Source organism: Neoarius graeffei, chromosome 7 (genome assembly GCF_027579695.1).
Source record: "Neoarius graeffei isolate fNeoGra1 chromosome 7, fNeoGra1.pri, whole genome shotgun sequence".
NCBI classification, from domain to species: Eukaryota; Metazoa; Chordata; class Actinopteri; order Siluriformes; family Ariidae; genus Neoarius; species Neoarius graeffei.
Window position 1 is genome coordinate 65308178 of NC_083575.1, and position 24111 is coordinate 65332288.

At 42.4% G+C, this 24111-nt stretch overlaps 1 protein-coding gene across 1 annotated transcript; it reads right to left on the minus strand.

The window, feature by feature from the left end:
• Positions 1–717: 717 nt before the first annotated feature.
• On the minus strand, positions 718–23219 carry LOC132888896 (uncharacterized). Its single transcript, XM_060924990.1, has 3 exons — positions 23021–23219; positions 4349–6697; positions 718–2834 (listed from the first exon to the last, which is right to left on the minus strand). The coding sequence occupies exons 1-3, from the start codon at positions 23217–23219 to the stop codon at positions 2023–2025; spliced, it is 3360 nt and encodes a 1119-aa protein (XP_060780973.1). The 3' UTR covers positions 718–2022.
• Positions 23220–24111: the final 892 nt, after the last annotated feature.

Sequence of the window (24111 nt, forward strand, 5' to 3'; positions counted from 1 at the left end):
AATGGACTTTCCAGCAAGATAATGATCCCAAGAACACCTCCAAGTCAACCAAAGCTTGGTTGAGAAAAAGATCCTGGAACGTCCTGGAGTGGCCTTGTCAGTCACCAGGTTTAAATCCAATTGAAAATCTTTGGTGGGATTTAAAGAAGGCAGTTGCAGCACAGAAGCCATCAAACATCACCGAGCTAGAGGCTTTTGCACGTGAAGAATGGGCAAAGATTCCAATCGAGAGGTGTAAGAAGCTTGTCAGCACTTACCGAAAATGTTTGCTAGAAGTTATAAAAGCTAAAGGATGCTCCACGAAGTATTGAAGCTGGGGGTTGAATAATAGTGCACATGTGTTAAAAGATTAAAATTTTCATTTGAACTTCAAAAGTTGTCAACTTCTGTTGTCAAAATAACTCAAATATGTATCAATAAATATTTTTTGTTGTTTAATGAGGTTTTTTGTTATTTACTGTCAGTATCTTTCATCCACATCACTATAATGTCTTTTGAGGTAAGGGGGTTGAATATTTCTGATTGCAATTGAGATAGATATTTCAAGTTATGGCCAATCCAAGTTTAAACATTTCTCACATGTGTAGTTTGTCAACATGCACTGGTATTCAACCCAAACGTTTCAGTGTCATATTTCTTTATCTCGTGTCTGAAACAACATGACATCTCTACACAGCACAAAACACAGCACATAACCGAGTCTTAAGGGAAGGCACTTGTTTATGTAGTACATGATTTAGGAATATTTTACAAGCATTTCACCAGTGCTTTTAAATTTAGAAGGAAAAAAAAATAACAAGGTTTACATTTCTAGTCAAATAAGAGGGATGACAGATGAAAATGGAATCTGACTTGGGCTGGATTGTGGAATTCAAGCTGAAGTGATCACATTAATATAAGTAATTAAGTGCTACAATTAATAACCACTCCATCACAAACTGTTCAGGCAGCCAATTAATAAGATAAATATAAGTAACCAAATTCATCTCTCTTTGCAACACTTTTCAGAGATGAGATAAATACAACATAAAGGTTACCATGTGGAGATCTATACAGAGAGTGCTCACTCCTTGAATAAGAGTAGCCCAACGGAGCTGAAAGGGACTTCATTGACTTCATGATAACACTGATGCCATTACAAACCAGGGATGATGAAATCTTTTTAACGGCAGCATCTTGAATTCAGCTGAACTACAAGAGCATGGGGGGGGGGGGGGGGGGGGGGACGACACAACATATTTGGTACACAAGACAATGATAACATTATAAAGAAAAGCTGTAGTCGTTAAATATCACAATTTCAGGGAATCTTTACAGCTGATTTGTCAAAATTTGATTGTCACAGCAAAACATACATCTGTTAAGGTTACATATCCAACAGCAAATACCTCAAATGCATTTGTGTTTGTCTAAATAAATAAATAATTTTGTCTTTGCAAAGACTCGGTAAAACACTCACTGGCAAAGACATGAGGCTGCTTGCTTAAAACCAGTAAGCAATTATTGGATATTAAATTAATGCAAAAAACGATGAATTTTCGTCAAATATCTCTTAATATATTTATCAGCAGATTCAACAAAAAAAATATCTTCAGTCTATCTGGAAGCAATTAAAGCTATAAATAAATACAACAGATAGTGCTGCTTTTAGAGCAGTTAAATAAATTCTACAGCAATGCTATTTCATTTTAGTCATTCCATGTTATAAACAAGTGCATTTGAAATCATTATATAAATAATGTATATTGCTTTTACAATAGCATACACTGACACCAAAGTAAAAAGAACAAATAAATAATTCTGTTTCGGTTGGCCAACTGTCCCTGAGATGGTTTATCAACCCAACACTACGAGTGACATGCTGATAAAGCTCAAAAATCCAGAAACAGACATTACCTGACCTGTTTTTCAAACCCTGAGCTGTGCATGGATAAACCTTGTTCCAGCCTACTCAAAATCTTCTAGAACAATCAATGCACAAAAAATGGCCTGCATAAAGCAATACGAAGGAATCACACAAGCTCAATAGTAAGATAGTTGATCTACGCCATTATCCTGCTCTTCACTGCTGAATAACTTGTTCCAGTCTCGTGTAGCCTCCATAATATGCCTCTGACCATGGCCTACCCACACCTCCTGGTTTCTAAAGAGGCGGCCACAAAACCAGCATCTGAAGCTTGACTTAAGCTGGTTGGCATTAGAGCTTAGATTTGCCACCTTAAACTTATTCCCACCTAACCTCTTCAGCTTCAGATTAAGGATAAACCTTTCTTTAACTGTTCCTTGAGGCCACGCTCTTCTGTAGTGAGACGACTGCAAGTTGCCAACACATATATTACGCAATGTGTCACAGTTAAGCTCTGAAAGGGCTTTTAGAGTTCCCTGAGAAAGGACAACCTTTTGCACAGCTCCTCGGTGTCTGTGAACTGATCTCATAATGTTTGCCACTTCAGGAATATCTGTGTCTGGGTGATTGAGGACGACCACAGGCTGGTTTAAACGTGGTACTTTTACAGGCTGTGAGGAACTAACAGGAATGAGTCGCAGAGTCCTTTCCATTTCTGGAGGAAGCGGTTCCCAGTAAGGGATAAATGCTGATGACTTGCTTTCTTGAGAATTTCGAGCAAGCCTTCGTTTAGATTTTGAAATGCGTCCCTGAGAGTCTTTTGTGGTTGGTTCTTGCCGTCTCCTCGTGCTGATAGTAGGTTCAGTCATTAATGGTAGTTGTGAAGAGGCCTTGTCATTAGTCACTGCTGCTACTGGTATGGCTTTGGATGAGTGCATATCCACGTTCTGGGTAGTCATGCTCACTGGTTCAAACTGAGAGGTAATACCTGTGAAGATATCAAGAATGACCTGGTTAAAAAGGTGACATTAAAGGGCACACAAGCAACTAGTTAGCATTTCAGACAAAAAAAAAAAAAAACATGACAATTGTAGAGGAAAAAGACAAACTGTAACAGATACTGAAGTGCTTAAACATTAGTGTTTTCCTCCAAAACTGTCTCAAATCTGAGAAAAAATTAATTTTGTTTGGTTTGGTTCAGGGCGGCACGGTGGTGTAGTGGTTAGCGCTGTCGCCTCACAGCAAGAAGGTCCGGGTTCGAGCCCCGTGGCCGGCGAGGGCCTTTCTGTGCAGAGTTTGCATGTTCTCCACGTGTACGCGTGGGTTTCCTCCGGGTGCTCCGGTTTCCCCCACAGTCCAAAGACATTCAGGTTAGGTTAACTGGTGACTCTAAATTGACCGTAGGTGTGAATGTGAGTGTGAATGGTTGTCTGTGTCTATGTGTCAGCCCTGTGATGACCTGGCGACTTGTCCAGGGGGTACCCCGCCTTTCACCCGTAGTCAGCTGGGATAGGCTCCAGCTTGCCTGCGACCCTGTAGAACAGGATAAAGCGGCTAGAGATAATGAGATGAGATGGTTTGGTTCAGTTCTCTATATTTTTCATAGCTTTGGAGGACTGTGATGGTCTCATGATGTTCATATGGCCCACTGTCCTGCTTGATTCTCCACACTTTTTGATATGCTGATTTTTACATCAAGCACATCTGAGTAGGACTGGGTATTGGCTCTAATGTCCTGATCTGATTTGATTCTGATTTGATATCGATTCAATAGGAATGAGATATGAAATTCTATATAGCAAAAGTTAATCGAGAGAGTGATATTTAAAGGGGGAGGGGGCCTAGTAATTCCTTTTAATACTAGTTAGATCCTCTCTATTTAATTATATGGCTACATTTAATCATAGCTGATATGAACCTTGAAAACCATTCACCCAAAAAATGCATTTTAGACTAAAAGATGGATCGATATTAAATTTCGTCCGATTTGATAAACAATTAATTCGTGAAAAAAAAAACTATTTTTGCACACCTGGACATCTGAGCTGTCTCATTTAAACATTAACATCTGTCAAGGCACATCTAAACAAAAATAGACTGAAATATGGCAGGAACATTAAAAAACACACACAAAGCCTAAGGCGGATTTCATGGGCCCTACCAAATCCGTGAATAAGTACTATCAAATAGAAAAAATAAAATGTTAATTTGTAGTTCTAGAGATATGAACTGGCACAGCGTCTATAGTAGATTCTCCATTGTACCTTATCAAATCACATGCATTTATGTAAGTTATTTAGCTGTGAAGGCAGCTCACTGGACCAGAGACTAGCTACATGGCTAAAGACATTAAATCAGAAAGAGACAATATTCACACATTTTATTTACACTCTGCTCTAACTAGCAAACTGACAACATGGCTTCACAAGGCAAAGCTCAGAAATACCTTAGTCAAAAAAAATATCTGAGCAGAACACTTATGTTATAAATATTATTGCTTACCTCTGTATGTAACTTCAGAATCATCAAGCAAATGGCTTACTGTAGTATCAGGCAGCTCTTCGAGTGTTTGATGCAGGTCTGGATTATGGCAAGAGTCTTCAAGCGGTAACTGTGGGAAGGAAGGTTCCTCTACAGTTTCCACTGTACACTTCTGATCTAGTGGGATATGAGCATATCTAGGGTCTATGTTGTTTGTGTTCTCATCTCCACTGTCTTGGAAAAACAGGCTTCCATGTTCATGTGGGGAAATAAACAGAGAGTCAGTAGTATTTTTGTGAGGGGATGCTACAACTGGATCAATAATATTAGATTCTAACATGGCTACTCCATTTTGACTTGTGGGAGAGTTTAGACCTTTCTCCATTTTCTGTTCATTCCAGGACTCCAGAGATGGTTGTATTATAGTTGCTTCTTCCCCTGATATTTTATCCATGTTGTTCACGTAGATATCGGGGCTTCTGTCTTTCTCAGACATCAAGGGTAAGAGCTGAGAGTTTATTCCCTCTTCCATGCTGCCAAAATCAGATGAGGTACTGGAAGACCGAGCTTCAACACAACTCATATCATCTTGACTTGTAGAAGGTTCAGAATTAATTTCTTCATGATCACTTGCTGCTTTTTCTTGATAGTCTGTGTGTGGGTCACTTATCTCCTGCATATCTGTTTGCAGAGTTGGGATATATGCCTCTCTGATGGAACGTACTTCCCTTGGCACATCTACATTTTCTTCATTGAGGTCAATTGCGTCATTAGAGTTAAACATTAGCTCAGGAGATGCTGGTTTTTCAGTCTGATTTACTACATGAAAAACCTCCTCTATTCCTGAGAGAGTGAGTTGTGCAGGCGCATCAGGACTTTCACTGATTGCACATTGGTCATTGCTACAGTCATTGTCAGTGTTATCAACCTGAGGAGCATCTCCTATCGTATCTTGGTCTTTTTCTTCACCAAGTCCTTGTTCTTTGGGCTGGTATGAGGTTGAGGTAGAATCATAGCTGTTGATTGTGGAATCTGCAGCGATAATGTTGCCTGATTCACTACACATTGGATCACTGGGTCTCTCAATATGAGGGTCTAATTGTGTATTATTTCTTACTTCCTGGTTTAATTCTGCAGATTCTTCTGCTGTGTCTGAAGAAACCTCTGGCTTGGTTGAAGGAAGGACTTTAACAACAAGATGCTTTTTTCCATCCACCATCTTGAAACCAACAACCTTTGTAGTGCAATCAGGTGGAACTGAGATATTGTTCTTCTCCATGAGACCAGAAAGTTCATTCTCAGAATTCAGTACAGGAAGTGGTGTGACACATCGGTGCATCTTTGATTCAGAGAGAAAGGGCCCGGGACAGGACAGAGATGAGAGATCTGGTTCACATTTTAGAGTCAGTGGCCATTTTGTTCCACAGTTAACTGTCCTTTCCAAAAACTGCTTAGTTTCCTCTAAGGTCCGTGTTGGATTTAGTAGTTCACCATGTTCATCAAGTAAACCTGCAGCTGAGAAAGGCAGGTATTTTGCAGATGTCCACTGAATTTCTGATTTTGGAATCAGGAATTTGTTATCTGGAGAACTACGTTTGGGTTGTTTTGGGGAAACATCTCTATTTTTCCACCAGTTCCTTCTGCTCCACCCTCGATGGCAGGTAGGAGTCATGTGCTTTAGTAGCGCATCTTTCTGGGGTTCACCTGCAGCATCAGCCAAAAGATTCCCATTCAGTTCACCATTCATGGTCTTAACACCAGACTTTTCACTACTATCTATAGCTGGTACAGTGCTGTGTGGACAAGAGTTATGTAGAAAAGGTGTGAACCCCTTTGTAGAAAACTTGCACTTTTCACATTGATATTGACTGTTGTGCATTTTACAATGTTTTGTGAGTTGGGATGGCGTTTGCAAGCCTTTGTCATTGCACGTCTCACATGGAAGCCGAGAGTGTTTGTGTTTCAGGTAATGCTGCTGCAGGGTAGTAAAGTCAGAATCAACAAAACTGCACATGTTGCAAGGAAAAGACGATGGGCACCCTTTACCTCCATGAAAGTTTTTAAAGTGTTTTAATAAACCATCTGGACTAAATGTTGTGCCATCCTTGCAATCAGAGCAAGTAAATGCTAGCTTGCTGCTCACAGTGTCCACTACTTGGTGATCCTTTTGTTCGTTTTGTGATGACTTCTTGGTCAATTCTTTATCAACTTTCTGCTGTTCAATTGGACCTTTCACAGTGGGAAACAAAGCTGAGGATTTCCTGAGTCGTAAGCGTCTACGCCAGTTGCTTCGGTCATTGTCACCAGCTTGATCCTCATGATGGCTGCTTGGGTTTGTCTGTTCCACTTCCATGTTCATATCAAAGACACCTGTAACATATAAAAATGCAATTATCATTTTTATGATTAATGACCCAACACTGGCAGCCTAAAGGATCCAGATTCAAAACTTATGACCTTCCAATCAGAAGCCCAAAGTCAATGAGGCCAATGAGGTCAATGAGCCACTGCTATTCTTGCTAGTGTCATGTTCACTCAATGTCAATTACAATTAAACCATGACAAGTGGCTCAATATCATTCATACTGGGATTTCTCTTGGCATCGTTGATACCACACACCACCATATACCACCACTGATCTACTAACCTTCTAGTGTCTTTCTTGTCTGCCCTTAATTAACTAGAAACTTTCTACTTTCTCGTTCAGAAGTGTTCTACTAGATACTAACATTTATTTATATCTATCTATACAGGTTCAATTCTGATCTGATACATAAAAGTACACGGGAACTGCCCTTTCCCTCAGGTCACTTCCACTATGCCCATACAATGCATACAATATCCCTAGACTGTTGAACGCACAGCATTTAATTCAGCTGTATATGTGTTAAGGAATGGCATGACAATAAGTCCTGGCCTAACTTGACATGATTGCTGACAGCCAAACAACAAACTGTAAGATCCCAGCTGACCAAATGGACTTGGACCCCTCCCTCCCTCCCTCTCTCAAAAAAAGAAGAAAAAAAAAGGGAGGTGAAACAGCAGCTGTGTTAGAATGTTCTAGAAAACTTTATTTAATGAATAAAACACGACAGGGGTCAAGTGGTGTTATAGGCTGTTATACCGTAGGTAAATAATGAGTTAATTATTTTCTAATAACAGCACACCCTGTGGTATTTTATTCCTCTTATACTACAACAGATTAGATTAGATTCAACTTTGTCATTGCACATGTCACAGGTACAAGGCAACAAGATGATTCATCTTATACAACACAATATGCCAATGATTAGAATTTTTAATTTAATATTGAAAACACATCATATTTTAACTGTTAATAGTTAAATTTAATAATGTGGAGTGTCTGTGAAACGGGTTCCTGTTATCACTTACATTATAGCAGCTATAGAGGGATTTCACTGACGTCACCCAAAACCGGAAGTAAACAGACCCTGCGCCATTTTGGAAGACCAACAAACTCGTGATTAGGGGGAAATAACGGCAGCGATATGTGAACCCACGAGAATAAAGTGGAGTGGCAAACGACTTAAACAAACAAATCTGAGCTGTTTTATTTATGATTTATTGGCCCAACAGTAGACTTGAAAGAAACCTGTGTGAGACTTGGCAAAAAACTGTGGATATAATGGATAAGTCTGTGCATGATCTGTGGACACTTTGAGGTAAGCAAACGCAAGAAATTCAGATTTAAAACATGCTAAATTGGCCCCAAGTTGATAACTGGATGAGGAGCAAGCCTCCCAGACTTCTACAATTTAATAATAATAATAATAATAATAATTTAGGATGGTTTGGGGCTTGCTCTCCCTCCTATTATATAAATAAAGCATAGTTGTTGTGTAGGCATATATCATAAATACATATGTATAATTTGGATAAATTAACCTAAATTATGGATACCTTAATAGTAACAAAAAGTATTAATTTTTCAACTGAAAAGATATATTATTAAAAGATATCAACAAGATTACCTTGGCCATAACTATGTGTAGGTTATTCTTAATAACAGCTGTAATATCACGAACCAAGCCACTAACAACATAATTGTAAGCCTGTAGCCCTTTGTAGGCTTTCAAGTCATCAGCAGTGTAGGCACTGGGTGTAAACAACAAATAGTTTACAATGTCTGGGTAGCAAACAGATGGCAGAATTGGTATCAGGTCCTCCTTATGTTTCCATTCTCCCTTGCCCCGAGTCTTATCATATGGGTCAAACCCATCAATCACAGCCAGTTTCTCCACATACCGTGCCCTTTCTGCAGCTGGTAATGTACTCACATAACCAGAATTATCATCCATCGTGTCACTTTACTCTCGCTCGTACTTTGTTTTATATTGTGAGTGCATGTACTTGGTCTTCCAATATGGCGCCTAACAAAATCTCGCGGCGCGGTGACGTCATGCGGTAGCCCTCTATAAACAGTTTTTCACCAGCATTATTTTTCTCTCTTTTGAACAAAAAGTGTAAAGCATAGGCTATCTGTTCTGGAGAATTTCACATGATGGAAAACACACTGACAGTTAGAAAGTAACAACACACAAGACTCTTTCCATAAATGTTAAATAAACATATCCTTACAGGAATCTTTATCATATCAATGATTATACGTTCTTGATAATCAAATAACACATTTTTAATGTTTATTATTAGGCTAAGCTTATGTACTGCATCCATCATACAAGTCTCTATGAATGAGTTGCTCCTATAGAAACAGCAACATTAGAATGGGTACATTAATGTAATCTAAAATTACAATTACAGCCAGTATTACTATCAGGGTTGCTGTAATAGAAAATTAGTCAACACCTGACCAACCTTATTTATTTTTGGATTTTTCCTTATTTTCTCTCCAGTCTGGTCTTGCCAAATCCCCACCCACAGGCTAACTCATCCCTATTATTACATGTCATCTGTGAAACAGGGAGGGTAGCGCAAGCATATACTTCCTCCAAGACACATGAAGCCAACCTCTGCATATTTTCAAACTGTTGTGCATGCATTCATGCATTCAAGCGTTATCTGCCCCCTTCTGCATGCATGAGCTCACAGATGCCCGCGACTGGTGAGTGTCACTCTGAGTGACAGGAGTAAGAAAGTATGCCATTCCTTCAACCCCGAGAGCAACAGGACAATTTTGCTCTCTGGGTCTTCAGTGATGGCTGTTTCATTGTTAGGATTCAAACTCACAATCTTCTGAAAATAGAACAAACATTGTTGCGCAACTCAGGAGCCAACCAATCAGATTTCTACAGTGCTTTGGTATAAATAGTATTATTACTTTGGTATGAGGTATAAAGTGTAAATGTTACCATTTTAAAGTGACAATTCTGTAATAATAACACTTTGTGTGTGCAACATGCAATATATGTTTTATCATGCCTTGTTATACACTGCCTGGCCAAAAAAAGTCACTATTTGGATTTAAATAAGCAAACACTTCAGAGCCTTTGATTGGATAATTACTGTAGTGATTAATATGTTTCGGCTGGCGACAATACTTTTAACCCTAACTGATGCAGTGAGTAGCTTCTCATTTCTTAAACAACCATGCCGGAAGATGGATCCTATGGTCGTGGAAAAGATGCTGCTGTGTTTCAAAAGCGTCAAATTACTGGCTTGCATCAAGCAAAGAAAATAACTAAGGAGATTGCTGAGATTACTGGAACTGGGTTAAGAACTGTCCAACGCATTATTAAAACCTGGAAGGATAGTGGTAAACTGACAAATATCCCATCCCATTCTCTCTAGCCGCTTTATCCTTCTACAGGGTCGCAGGCAAGCTGGAGCCTATCCCAGCTGACTACGGGCGAAAGGCGGGGTACACCCTGGACAAGTCGCCAGGTCAACACAGGGCTGACACATAGACACAGACAACTATTCACACTCACATTCACAAACCACATACTGCATCAATTACAGCATCATGGCTGCGTAGAAGAAGGGTCTGGGTACTGAACTGGCCAGGCTGCAGGCCAGATCTTTCACCCATAGAAAACATTTAGCGCATCATAAAACGGAAGATACAACAAAAAAGACCTAAGACAGTTGAGCAACTAGAATCCTACATTAGACAAGAATGGGTAAACTTTCCTATCCCTAAACATGAGCAACTTGTCTCCTCAGTCCCCAGACGTTTACAGACTGTTGTAAAGAGAAAAGGGGATGTCTCACAGTGGTAAACATGGCCTTGTTCCAACTTTTTTGAGATGTGTTGTTGTCATGAAATTTAAAATCACCTAATTTCTCATCTCATCTCATTATCTCTAGCCACTTTATCCTTCTACAGGGTCGCAGGCAAGCTGGAGCCTATCCCAGCTGACTACGGGCGAAAGGCGGGGTACACCCTGGACAAGTCGCCAGGTCAACACAGGGCTGACACCAGGGCTCGAAATTAACTTTTGTTCTTTGTGTCCCCCAGTGGTCCCGAATTCTGTGTTGTATTGTCCCGAATGGAAGCAATAGTGTCCCCATTTTTTTCCTCTCTGCAATAACCAGTGGTTAATATTATCATATGAAGTTACTATTATATTTGTAACTATGCGATTTTGAACCCTTTATATCATTTTTACAATAAGTCACAAAACACAAGTGACACATGTCCTATACATCATCTACTTCAAAATTACAGTTATTGCATTTTCAGTTTATTAAACTTTGGCGATCTCACTGTATGAATAGATACCCGTTTATTTAAAGGGGCCAACTAGCTCATTCAGAAAATGTTTCAACTCCCTACATCTGCAGTACACTTTAGTTGAAAATAAGACCCCTTTTATGTTCATTTCATCTACTTGTACCTTGAATATCTGTTGGCATTTATAAGCCCAACTTATCATTTTCACCATTACCGTTATCCATTTTTATGTAATATACCTGTTGCCCCATTCAGAGATGTTTTGAAAGCCATCAGCCATACCATCAATAGATGCAATGCCCTTGAGCAAGGCACCGACCCCAACATTGCTACAGGGACTGTAACACTGTAAAAAACCGTAAAGTCACTTTGGATAAAAGTGTCATATCATATAAGTGCAAACAAAGCAATGTAATCCAAGTTTTTTTTATTGTAACCTTTAGTCATAGAAATCATTTACATTATTTACAGTGCTTAATTTCATTTTCTTTGACCTAGATAAATTTCCCATTCATTTCTATGGAATTATTTGAAAAACTACACACATTTTCAAACATCCGCTGCTCTGGCATGCTTTCACCTAGAGACATGATTCAAACTTTAAAACGTAGAGAAACTTCTCCTCTGTGGATCTGGCATTCAACTTTTTGCTAGGTTCTATACTTTTGGATCAGTCCCAGCTCAAACACCATGTGGGTTCCTGGAGAAATTCCAGCTTTATAATGGGTGTCTATTGCGTTACACACCAATGGAGCTCGTTAAGTTAGAGTGTAGAGAGCTTGGAAAAATAGCTCAAACTTTCTCATTTAAACTGTGTTTTCAGACCCAATTTTCACTCTACACACACAATTTTCTCAAAAGTAGTAGTCACACTTGTCCTGATTCACACAATGTGTCTACCTACACGATAGGACTTGCAGTTTTTGAATGAGAAGCCTGAAAGTGAGGAGAGGGCAGCCGCGCACCCCATAGACTGCCATTATAAACGTGGCTGCGCTTTGACTGTTAAATCAGAAAAGCCACTCGTTTTTAACTCGCTCTAGTGTCCTCAATTTTTACACTACAGACAAAAAAAAGTACATCAGTGTGTTCAGGAGACCCTTGTGGCACTCAATGTGAAATAAGTTTGTGAATATCTCCTTCCGTTTTCGTGTAAACCCCCGTTGTTTGGAGGGAGCGCTCTGACGGAAAGCTGCCCTTTTTGTGTGCCCCTCCCCCACCCGCACGCTGAGCAGAGAGAGACAAAAATACAGTCCAGCTCAGCTCCGGCAACTGTGACTGCTACGCGCACTGCATCACTCTCACGATTTCCCCCGGGGGAATTGTCGTCTCTAGATCTATTTTTTTCCATTGTCCCGGGATTGTCCCAGATATGATAATTTTGTGTCCCGATGACATTTTTTATGGTCCCCGGGACATCGGGACACCGTTAGTTTCGAGCGCTGGCTGACACGACACAGACAACTATTCACACTCACATTCACACCTACGGTCAATTTAGAGTCACCAGTTAACCTAACCTGCATGTCTTTGGACTGTGGGGGAAACCGGAGCACCCGGAGGAAACCCACGCGGACACGGGGAGAACATGCAAACTCCACACAGAAAGGCCCTCGCCGGCCACAGGGCTCGAACCCGGATCTTCTTGCTGTTAGGCGACAGCGCTAACCACTACACCACCGTGCCGCCACTGACAAATATACGGAAAAAATGTGGTTGGAAAAAATCTTAACTGACCATGATCGAAGCTCACTTAAACACTTGGTGAGGTCGAATCTTAAAAAAAAAAATCAATAGTCAAACTGCTGATTTATGTATAATAGTGAAAGTAAGAGCACTTCCACACTCACAATGTGATGAGAACTCACAGGATTGGGACTAAACAGCTGTTTGGCCAGAAGAAAACCACTTGTTAGTGAGACTAATCAGAAGAAATGGCTTCCAAATGCTAGGGGGCACAAAGATTTGACTCTGGAGCAACGGAAAAAGGTCATGTGGTCTGATAAGTCCAGATCTTCCCTATTCCTGGGTGATGTGTGTCGGAGTAAGAAGGGAAGCGCATAAATCGATGCATCCATCATGCACAGTGGCCACTGTACAAGCCTCTGGAGGCAGTGTTATGATCTGGGGGTGCTTCAGTTGGTCAGGTCGAGGCTCAGCCATGTTATGTGGCAATAAAATGAAGTCAGCTGACCACCTGAATGTACAGAATGACCAGGTTATTACATCAATGGATTTTATTCCTTCCCTGATGGCCCAGGCATAAAATTAGGGTTCAAATTGTGAAAGAGCGGTTCACGGAGCATGTGGAATCATTTTCACACATGAACTGGCCACCACTGAGTCCTGACCTTACTCCCATTGGAAGTCTTTGGGATGTGCTGGAGAATACTTTACACAGTGGTTTAACTCTCTCATCATCAAGTCAAGATCTCGACAAAAAAATTAATGCAATTCTGGATGGAAATAAATGTTGTGACATTGCATGAGGTTGTTCAAACAATGCCCCAGTAAAAAAAATAATCAAAGTTAAAGACAATCCAACAAAATATTTGTGTGCACGACTTTTTTTTATTTTGGCCGGACAGTATATAATGACGAAAATCTAATCTAAAATCACCTGAACACAATTACCACTATGTTATTACTCACTGAAAGGCATATATGCAATCTGTACTGATGCTCGTTATAGGCTGTTTTTAACAACATTATTGTGCTTGCAATGATTAGTGATTTGAATCAGAGGCTACAACATCTTTATTACAAAGGAAAGGCCATAACACTTGATCACAGGATAAACTGTTAGGATACACCTTTCTAATACTGAGCAACGGTACTGAGGCTAGACTGGTATCGAATCAGATTTGACAGATTTTCTCATCTGATCCACTCATTTATGCCATTAAAATGTGTAATGTTGACTGGCACAACACAGACGTGAACACAGGGCACCAATTGTCTTTGTACCACTGTATCACTGAAGCTTTGCATCTAATGCTGTGTTCACACTTATACCGGTACGAAAGTGGTATAACTGTATCGATACAAAGTATACCGGTACAGTTTAGTGCATCTGTCCACACTAGCGAGAAATGTTTGCGGTTTTCTTTCACAGTAGTTGAAATGCGCGTGCGCGAAATGTTTCCGTGGTTACCGAGTAACTTCCTTCCGAGAATATATGGCGGATGAAACAACGTGTGTGCGCTTTTTGTTGTCAATGTACAGTCTATTTCTGGTGGTCATTTATTCAGTCGAATTGTATAAAATTCGCGAGGCAGTTGAGAAAGAAACAAACGAATCTCCGTTCTTCACTATTTTATTCAGCGAAGACATCGATTGAGGTGTGTGACTTTGCGCATGCGCATTATATTTGTATCGATACAGAGCCGCTTCATCTGTCCACACTACAGCGAAGCGCTACAGTACCGATACTGTACCGGCAGCGGTCTCAAAAGTAGCCGGTCACCGGCGGCAAATCGCCGGCTATGGCTTGTTATGCCGCCGGCTATTGTCAGTTGAGTCACAAAATTTAATATTAAATATTTCTGACAGCAAAAAAAGTTGTGAACGTAAATTACATCCACTATGTCATGTATGTCCGTTGCCGTGTCAACTGTGTTTACATCCTTGACACGAGTGCAGCCATTACTGCCGCCTGTGTTGCCAGATTGAGCGGTTTCCCGCCCAATTTGGGCGGTTTTAAGTGCATTTCGGCAGGTTTTGAACATATTTTGGGCTGTAAAATGTCAGCAGTATCTGGCAACATATTTTTTTACTTAATACAAGAAATTAATGGATGCCAACGTTTTTGCCAAAATGGTATTTTATTTTCCATTGTTTAGGCAGCTTCAGCATCATACTGTGAGATTCTGTTCAAATTGTTTTTTTTTCTTCTATGAAGCCTGAGCCATTTATTTTATTAGTTTATAATTATTGTTTAATTTAGTCTTCAGGAGAGACTGCCTGCACACAGTACTAGTATTAATAGTTTTTTTTTTCTTACATGAAAGCTGAGGCATTTATATTATATTTGAAGGTAACTTCATGTTGTGCTGTGAGGTTCTATGCACTTTAACTTTTGAACCAACAGGAGCATTTGGATAAGTAAAGCCTATTTTTCTGCATTTTTGTAGTCCTGGTAATCTTTTATATTGGTAAAGTTGTTTATAGGATCATTTCTCAGTGTCTGTTTTTTTAATCAATAGTTTTTCAGTAATAACTTAATATTTAACATATCACTCAATTTTAAACAACCCCCGCGCCTCCCCCATGGCTTGCCCCCATAGTCTCCAAAATTTCTGTGGGAAACACTGGCATGCGTAACAACGCTAATCAAGCTTAAGCTAGACGACCCGCCTCAAATACCCGTCCCAGGTAAATGTTATCCCAATTTTAGATGGCCTGTTCCAAACCATCCCGCCCCATGAAAAATTCGTACTTGCATATCTATCTATCTATCTATCTATCTATCTATCTATCTATCTATCTATATATATATATATATATATATATATATATATATATATATATATATATATATATATATATATCCCTGCACACTTTGCGTGCATTATGTCTGCCGCTAGCAGACATTTTACCATTTTGCACCCTGCTGTAAATTATTTGTACCCTGCTATTCTCCCAAACTTTGAAGCCCCTGTACCGGTACGAAACCCATACATTTGTGGGTTTCATACCGATACAGTTATACCGCTACAGTACCGGTATAGTTGCTAGTGTGGACAGGTGTTGCGGTACGAAAGTAGTTTCGTATCGGTACAAAATCCCTAGTGTGGACAGGGTATAAGAGTAGCTCAGTTATGATATGTTCACACCAAAGGTGGTGAGAGTGTTAAAATTTGCTCTGGCTGTCTATCAACAACGCTGGTAAGTTTGTGGTTGCTCCGTGATGTAGACAAAATAGGCTGCTACAAGTTCGTTCAAAATGCGTCGTCTTGCAAACTTTATTTAAAAGGGACACAAAGCAAACAGACACATCAATTGGTATCTTTGTGCTAACTGACCATAAGTAGGGTATAAGTTAACCTCATGAAATCTAGGTAAGAAATTGATCAATGAAGGAAAATAACGAACAATTATGATACATGTTTGGTAAGAAAACAAACTAATGATATATACTAATTAAAAAAGTCATTTGTGTGGTCTAACTTTTGTGTTGATGCTAAGCGCAAATTTCAACATGCAGTTCATTCTTTTTTTTTTTATTTATGTCCCTGTACACACACAGGGAGACATCATAAATGGAAACAAGCCACCATACTTATTCGTTTGTCTTTCATTTTACTTGGGAACAGTTTGAATGGAACCAGAATTCTGACGACTGTTTTCTTTACTATTTTTAAAAAAGAGCACTTATAAATCCCAAACTGCATCATAGTTCATTACTATAGCACTGCCTGAATTTCAACTTTATTCTGATGCCCCCACCACCCAAGATGTGCTGCCAACAATCATGTCACTGCTTGCTGCTGGGAAATGCTGGCTCACACTGGAAATGAATGATTTCCAGTCATTTTGACTCTCTCGTTGCGTTTGGTGTGAACATAAAGTTACTAAAAGGATCAGTTACTATCAGATCAGTATCACTTATTGTCCAATATCACCAATCATCTCTAGTTTACGTGAACACAAACTGAACAATGATGTTCCCATACTATTGACACATGAAAGAACTAGGTCTCCTCCACCCCCTAAATCCCACTTTAAACCTAGCATTGCATAGAGAATGGGAAAGAGAAGCAGTGACTCTCTAGACTTCCACATTTTTAGACAAAAAATAAGAAGGATTTGGTAATGAACTGACCCACAGAGGCCCAGGCCACATTTGCCCAAAACACCTTATGTCCCTTTTCCACCAATGCAGTGCTGGTGCCTAATCTAGAACCAGTTCCAGGCATTTCAACTGGAAAAAAAGACTGGTGCTGGTGCCAAAAATTTGGCACCAGCACAACACTACAAAACTCAAAGTTGGAACCACAGATCTCAGTGACTACAGGAGGGGATACCACAAGAAATTCACTGCCATTTTGAGAAAACATGAGTGAAATCAGAATTTGCTACACACAGGCAACCTTCAAATGCAAGATGTAATGACTAAGGCCCACTTTACACGGGGACGGTCTGAAACAAAAACGCAAAAGTCCGTTTTCGTTCTCACTTTTTTCCGCGTCTACACGACCGTTTTCAAGGAGGAAATCTGCGTCTATACGGTGACACATAAATGTGTGGAATTCAATTGGATGTGCATGCCAGGCGGCTAGGTGGTGCTGTGAAAGACCTCCACTATGTCTGCACGCATGCGCAACGTCTTCCGTCTTGTCCGATCTGCACATCTGCGCCGCGAAAACTTTGATTACTCTGGCTATGGCTACTCGTGAGGTTAAGAAAAACTTCGTCTGGACAGACGAGGAGGTGGAACTCCTACTTCAAGCCACGTTGGACTACAAAACAGCAAAAACACTAAACGGAATTGACTGGGAATCCTGTCAAACCAAATATGCAGATATATGGAACTCATTCATTGAACAGTACCCGGCTCCCAAAGACAGTGAGATGAGAGGTGATTACCCTCATACACCTACCGACATCACTAAACCCCAAATCGCTGCAAAGCTGAAATCAATACGGAGTAAATACAGGGATGCAGTCGATACACAACGACGGAGTGGCCATGGTCGGGTTATATATCTATTTTTTTACTTGTGTAACAACATATGGGGTGGTTCGCCATCCACCTCATCTCTAGAATTCGGATTGGAGACAGCTGAGCTCAACGACGATACCTTGAATGACTCTAGTGAGTCAAGCGAGAGTCAAGCGTGTGCTACAGAAGAAAGTGGCAGCCAACTAGCCCAGAGTGACAGCCAACAGGCCCAGAGTGTCGAAACCCCCCTCCAAAGACGAAGAGGTCTACTGCAGGTATGTTTTGTTTATTTTGTTCGAAATTAGATCTGTGGAGTACGCTTAATTACTGTAATCAAGGTGTGCTGTCTTCCTGTTTCATTTCAAAAGCCAAAAAAGTCGACATTAACATTACAATAACTACCTTTCATCTGAAGGCAATTGGGCCTGCTTTTGTACTTCCATAAGTGGATATGACTTATTTTAATTTTAACTGAATATTCAACCATGTATTTCTACTTTCACTGTCAATACCAAACATTTCACCTGCTAATGATTTTTCTCCCTGCTCTTCTTGAAGGCAAAGTTAAATAGCTACAGAAGTGAAAGGCTCCAGAAAAAAGTTTGTGTGGATCCAGTCCAGACTGACCTCGACATAAAGAGGAAGATTGTAGATATTATGGAGAAGGCTGAGAGAAGCAACAGTGAGAGGCTGGACACAATTGCAGAGGCTCATGTCAGATTGAGCAACAGTTTTGATGTTCTTGTGAGACACTTGTGTCAACCTCGTGCAAACTGTGCCACCCCTTTCCAGTACAACACAGCGCCAGAACATTCACACACAACCCCATCCACAGCCCCAGCAAATTCATACCCAGCAGCACCATCCACGGCCCCAGCAAATTCATACCCAGCACCACCATCCATGGCCCCAGCAAATTCATACCCAGCACCACCATCCATGGCCCCAGCAAATTCATACCCAGCACCACCATCCATCGCCACAGCACATTCATACCCAGCACCACCACCCATGGCCACAGCACATTCATACCCAGCACCACCACCCATGGCCACAGCACATTCATACCCAGCACCACCACCCATGGCCACAGCACATTCATACCCAGCACCACCACCCATGGCCACAGCACATTCATACCCAGCACCACCACCCATGGCCACAGCACATTCATACCCAGCACCACCACCCATGGCCACAGCACATTCATACCCAGCACCACCACCCATGGCCACAGCACATTCATACCCAGCACCACCACCCATGCCACCCATCGGCCCAACCCAGCACCCACACCATCCATAGCCACAGCACATCACCATCCCCCAATTGCCACAGCACCATATCATACCCGCACCACCACCCATTGCCACAGCACATTCATACCCAGCACCACCACCCATGGCCCACAGCACTTTCATACCCAGCACCACCACCCCATGGCCACAGCACATTCATACCCAGCACCACCACCCATGGCCACAGCAACATTCATACCCAGCACCACCCTTTGCACAGCACATTCATACCCAGCACCACCACCCATGGCCACAGCACATTCATACCCAGCACCACCACCATGGCCACAGCACATTCATACCCAGCACCACCACCATGGCCACAGCACATTCATACCCAGCACCACCACTCCATGGCCACAGCACATTCATACCCAGCACCACCATCCATGCCACAGCACATTCATACCCAGCACCACCACCCATGGCCACAGCACATTCATACCCAGCACCACCATCCATGTCCACAGCACATTCATACCCAGCACCACCATCCATTGCCACAGCACATTCATACCCAGCACCACCATCCATTGCCACAGCACATTCATACCCAGCACCACCATCCATTGCCACAGCACATTCATACCCAGCACCACCACCATGGCCACAGCACAGTCATACCCAGATCACCACCCCACCATGGCCACAGCACATTCATACCAGCACCACCAGGCCATGGCCACAGCACATTCATACCCAGCACCACCACCCATGGCCACAGCACATTCATACCCAGCACCACCAACCATTGCCACAGCACATCATACCCAGCACCACCACCATGCCACAGCACATTCATACCCAGCACCACCAGCCATGGCCACAGCACATTCATACCCAGCACCACCACCCATGGCCACAGCACATTCATACCCAGCACCACCACCCATTGCCACAGCACATTCATACCCAGCACCACCACCCATTGCCACAGCACATTCATACCCAGCACCACCACCCATGGCCACAGCACATTCATACCCAGCACCACCACCCATGGCCACAGCACATTCATACCCAGCACCACCACCCATGGCCACAGCACATTCATACCCAGCACCACCACCCATGGCCACAGCACATTCATACCCAGCACCACCACCCATGGCCACAGCACATTCATACCCAGCACCACCACCCATGGCCACAGCACATTCATACCCAGCACCACCACCCATTGCCACAGCACATTCATACCCAGCACCACCACCCATGGCCACAGCACATTCATACCCAGCACCACCATCCATTGCCACAGCACATTCATACCCAGCACCACCACCCATTGCCACAGCACATTCATACCCAGCACCACCACCCATGGCCACAGCACATTCATACCCAGCACCACCACCCATGGCCACAGCACATTCATACCCAGCACCACCACCCATGGCCACAGCACATTCATACCCAGCACCACCACCCATGGCCACAGCACATTCATACCCAGCACCACCATCCATTGCCACAGCACATTCATACCCAGCACCACCACCATGCCACAGCACATTCATACCTGCACCACACCCATGGCCACAGCACATTCATACCCAGCACCACCACCCATGGCCACAGCACATTCATACCCAGCACCACCACCCATGGCCACAGCACATTCATACCCAGCACCACCACCCATGGCCACAGCACATTCATACCCAGCACCACCACCATGGCCACAGCACATTCATACCCAGCACCACCACCCATGTGCCACAGCACATTCATACCCAGCACCACCACCCATGGCCACAGCACATTCATACCCAGCACCACCACCCCATGGCCACAGCACATTCATACCCAGCACCACCACCCATGGCCACAGCACATTCATACCCAGCACCACCACCCATGGCCACAGCACATTCATACCCAGCACCACCACCCATGGCCACAGCACATTCATACCCAGCACCACCACCCATGCCACAGCACATTCATACCCAGCACCACCACCCATGGCCACAGCACATTCATACCCAGCACCACCACCCATGGCCACAGCACATTCATACCCAGCACCACCACCCATGGCCACAGCACATTCATACCCAGCCACCACCATCACCATGGCCACAGCACATTCATACCCAGCACCACCACCCATGCCACAGCACATCTACCCAGCACCACCACCCATGGCCACAGCACATTCATACCCAGCACACCACCCATGGCCACAGCACATTCATACCCAGCACCACCACCCATGGCCACAGCACATTCATACCCCAGCACCACCACCCATGGCCACAGCACATTCATACACAGCCACCAACCATGGCCACAGCACATTCATACACAGCACCAACCATGGCCACAGCACATTCATACACACCACATTTGCACACAGTTAAGCAGATGGGCCCTGCACCTCAGTCCTACAGACGATTACTGGAGCGACACTCAGATGAGGAAGACGTTGATATGGTGTCTTTGTAACTGAGGTCATAAACAATTTTTTTGCCCTATTTTTGTTTAGTACCTGCGTAGTACTTAAGTAAGCACTTTAAGTTTTTTTTTTTCTTAAACAGCAGCCAGAGGCTCACTAGTGGACAGCTGAGTGATGTGTGCCACTCAGTACGATAAAAAAGATCTTGCTTACATTTTATTACACTTGTTCTGTACCTGCCTAGTGCTATTGTTTAAGCAATATGGGTCACTTGGTGTAATACAAAATAATTGTTTACATTTTGCTACACTTTTGCTCAGCACCTGCCTAGCACTACTGTTTAAGCATATAGGCAACTTAGTATGATAAATCTGATAATAAACCCAAAAGCATTTCATTTTTATTGTATTGTTCACATGTGTAGTTTCTGTTCTATTTACCAGGGTATATTCTGTGAAAAACACTTCTGTAAGTGTGTCCTGAATAAAAAACAAAGAATTTACAGTCTATGCTTTGGTTAATATGGCACTTTAATATACATACAGTATTGAAACACACCTGAGCTTAAAGTGCCATTCCACCATTGGATGTATTCTTTGGCATAAAATACAATATATTTTGACAACATATATAAATGGTATCACTAGATAGAGAAATCTTTTAGCTTCAAAATGATATATCAAACATAATTTTTTGACAACGACAAGTATATTAATTTTGCGACCAAAGTCACTTACCCTTTTAATTTCCGCGCGTGATGTCATCGGCAGGTTCCCCTTCTTGTGTACCACGTGACGTGTGACGTGGCACATATTATCAGCAATGGCGGATAGAACGCGATAAAAATAATACCAATAAATCTAGCTAATACCAATAAATCTAGCTAACTGAAAGATTAACTCAAAAATTTTCGCAATTTTTTTGGCCCCCATATACGAGGAGAAATGACTCTCTCACTTTGGGGGTTTCCTGGTCTAAAAATAGACCGACACGTGGTACACAAGAAGGGGAACCTGCCGATGACATCACGTTTCACTACCGCGCAGAAATTAAAAGGGTAGGTGACTTTGGTCGCAAAATTAATATACTTGTCGTTGTCAAAAATTATACGTTTGATATATAATTTTGAAGCTAAAAGATTTCTCTGTCTAGTCATGTTGTCATAAAATATATTGTATTTTATGCCAAAGAATACATCCAATGGTGGAATGGCACTTTAAACGGTCAATGTGAGGATGAATGTAGAAAGTAACAAGGAGCTGTAAAGAACGTACAGCCAATAGGCAGCCATCTTGATCACAGTCCACCTGTTGGAGTCTAATACAAAGGCCATTAGGGGTCAAGGTATTTAGTGAGAATTCTTCTTACTCTCTTCCCACTTCCCTCATTGCTGTCTGTCAGGTAGTTATTTGTTTGGTAGGAGGTTGCAGATCCTATCGGATTGTATGGCCTCCTGTTCAACACGGGGATCCACAGGGGTGCCCAGGCCTCACAGTAATGTGTAATACAAAGCAAGCATAAATGACATTTAGCAGATCGGTGAGATTTATGTCCATGGGCCATCTGAGAGCTGAAAACTTGCCGTTGGAGTCGACCAAATGCACATTCAATTACCATACAGGCCCTGCACAGACAAAGTCCAAAGTAATTGCTCTGATGGGTTAGAGCCTCCACCTGAGTATTCCTTCATAAGGTAAGGGAGAAGGAGGTAGGCAGGGTCTCCTAACAGAAAGACCGGTATGGGATCCTCTTCATCCACTATTCGCTTTTCCAACGAAGGTATCTTTCCTGTCTTCAAGTAGGTGTTCACTTTTGAATTGGCAAAGACGCGCGCGTCATGCACACTTCCAGGCCATTTTATGACCACGTCCATGAATCTGTAAGTCAATAGCATTTAATTGTAATTTCCAATAAATGAAGCCCCCCATGCCCCCCAAAACACACACACACACCACCCCAATCAACAGTGCCTCCTCCCTCCTGCCCAACTAAGCCCATGTTTACATTAGACCGTATCAGCGGATCATCAGATTAACATTTTTAAAACGATTAGTGTGCACACAGCAACACCAATACACGATTTGCGTGCACACAGCAACGCCAATACACGGATACGCTCGGCTCCGCAGGCATCCTGCGCTCCAAATCACTCCGCCCTGAACAGCGAGTGCCCTCTGGAGGGTGCGCACTCCGGCCCTGCGCAGCTCACACAGCGCGCGAGTGAAGTGCACAAGCCACAATTCGGGACTGAGCCGCTGTGTGTGTGATCCCAGCGCATATCACTTACTACTTGCAAGTGGAAGGATGGCAAGCCTAAAGACAATCATAACTACACAATGGGCAGTATTTGCATCAGTATTTGCAGTATTTTCATACTTTTATACTCTTTAATGAAAGGTGATACAAGGCGGAAGTCCGCGCCGTTTTTCAGCAGTCGCGTCACATGACCAACGCCAGCGAATCAGGAAGGTGGATGTCACAGTGACGCTGTCCAATGAGACGCCAGCTAGAGCTCAGCACAGCGTATCCACATATTCTGAATGTTTACACAGCACCGGAGCTGACACGATCTGGATTGAATACGTGGACGCTGGCGGATTCCCGTTTCCCCGCTTTTTCAGGGGGGTTAATGTAAACGGACAGTGCATCCGCGAAGAAAACGAGACAGATACGGTCTAATGTAAACGTAGCCTAACACTCTGACCCTGGCATTCACAACCACACTTGTATTTTCCTACACAATATAGTGAAATGATATCAATATA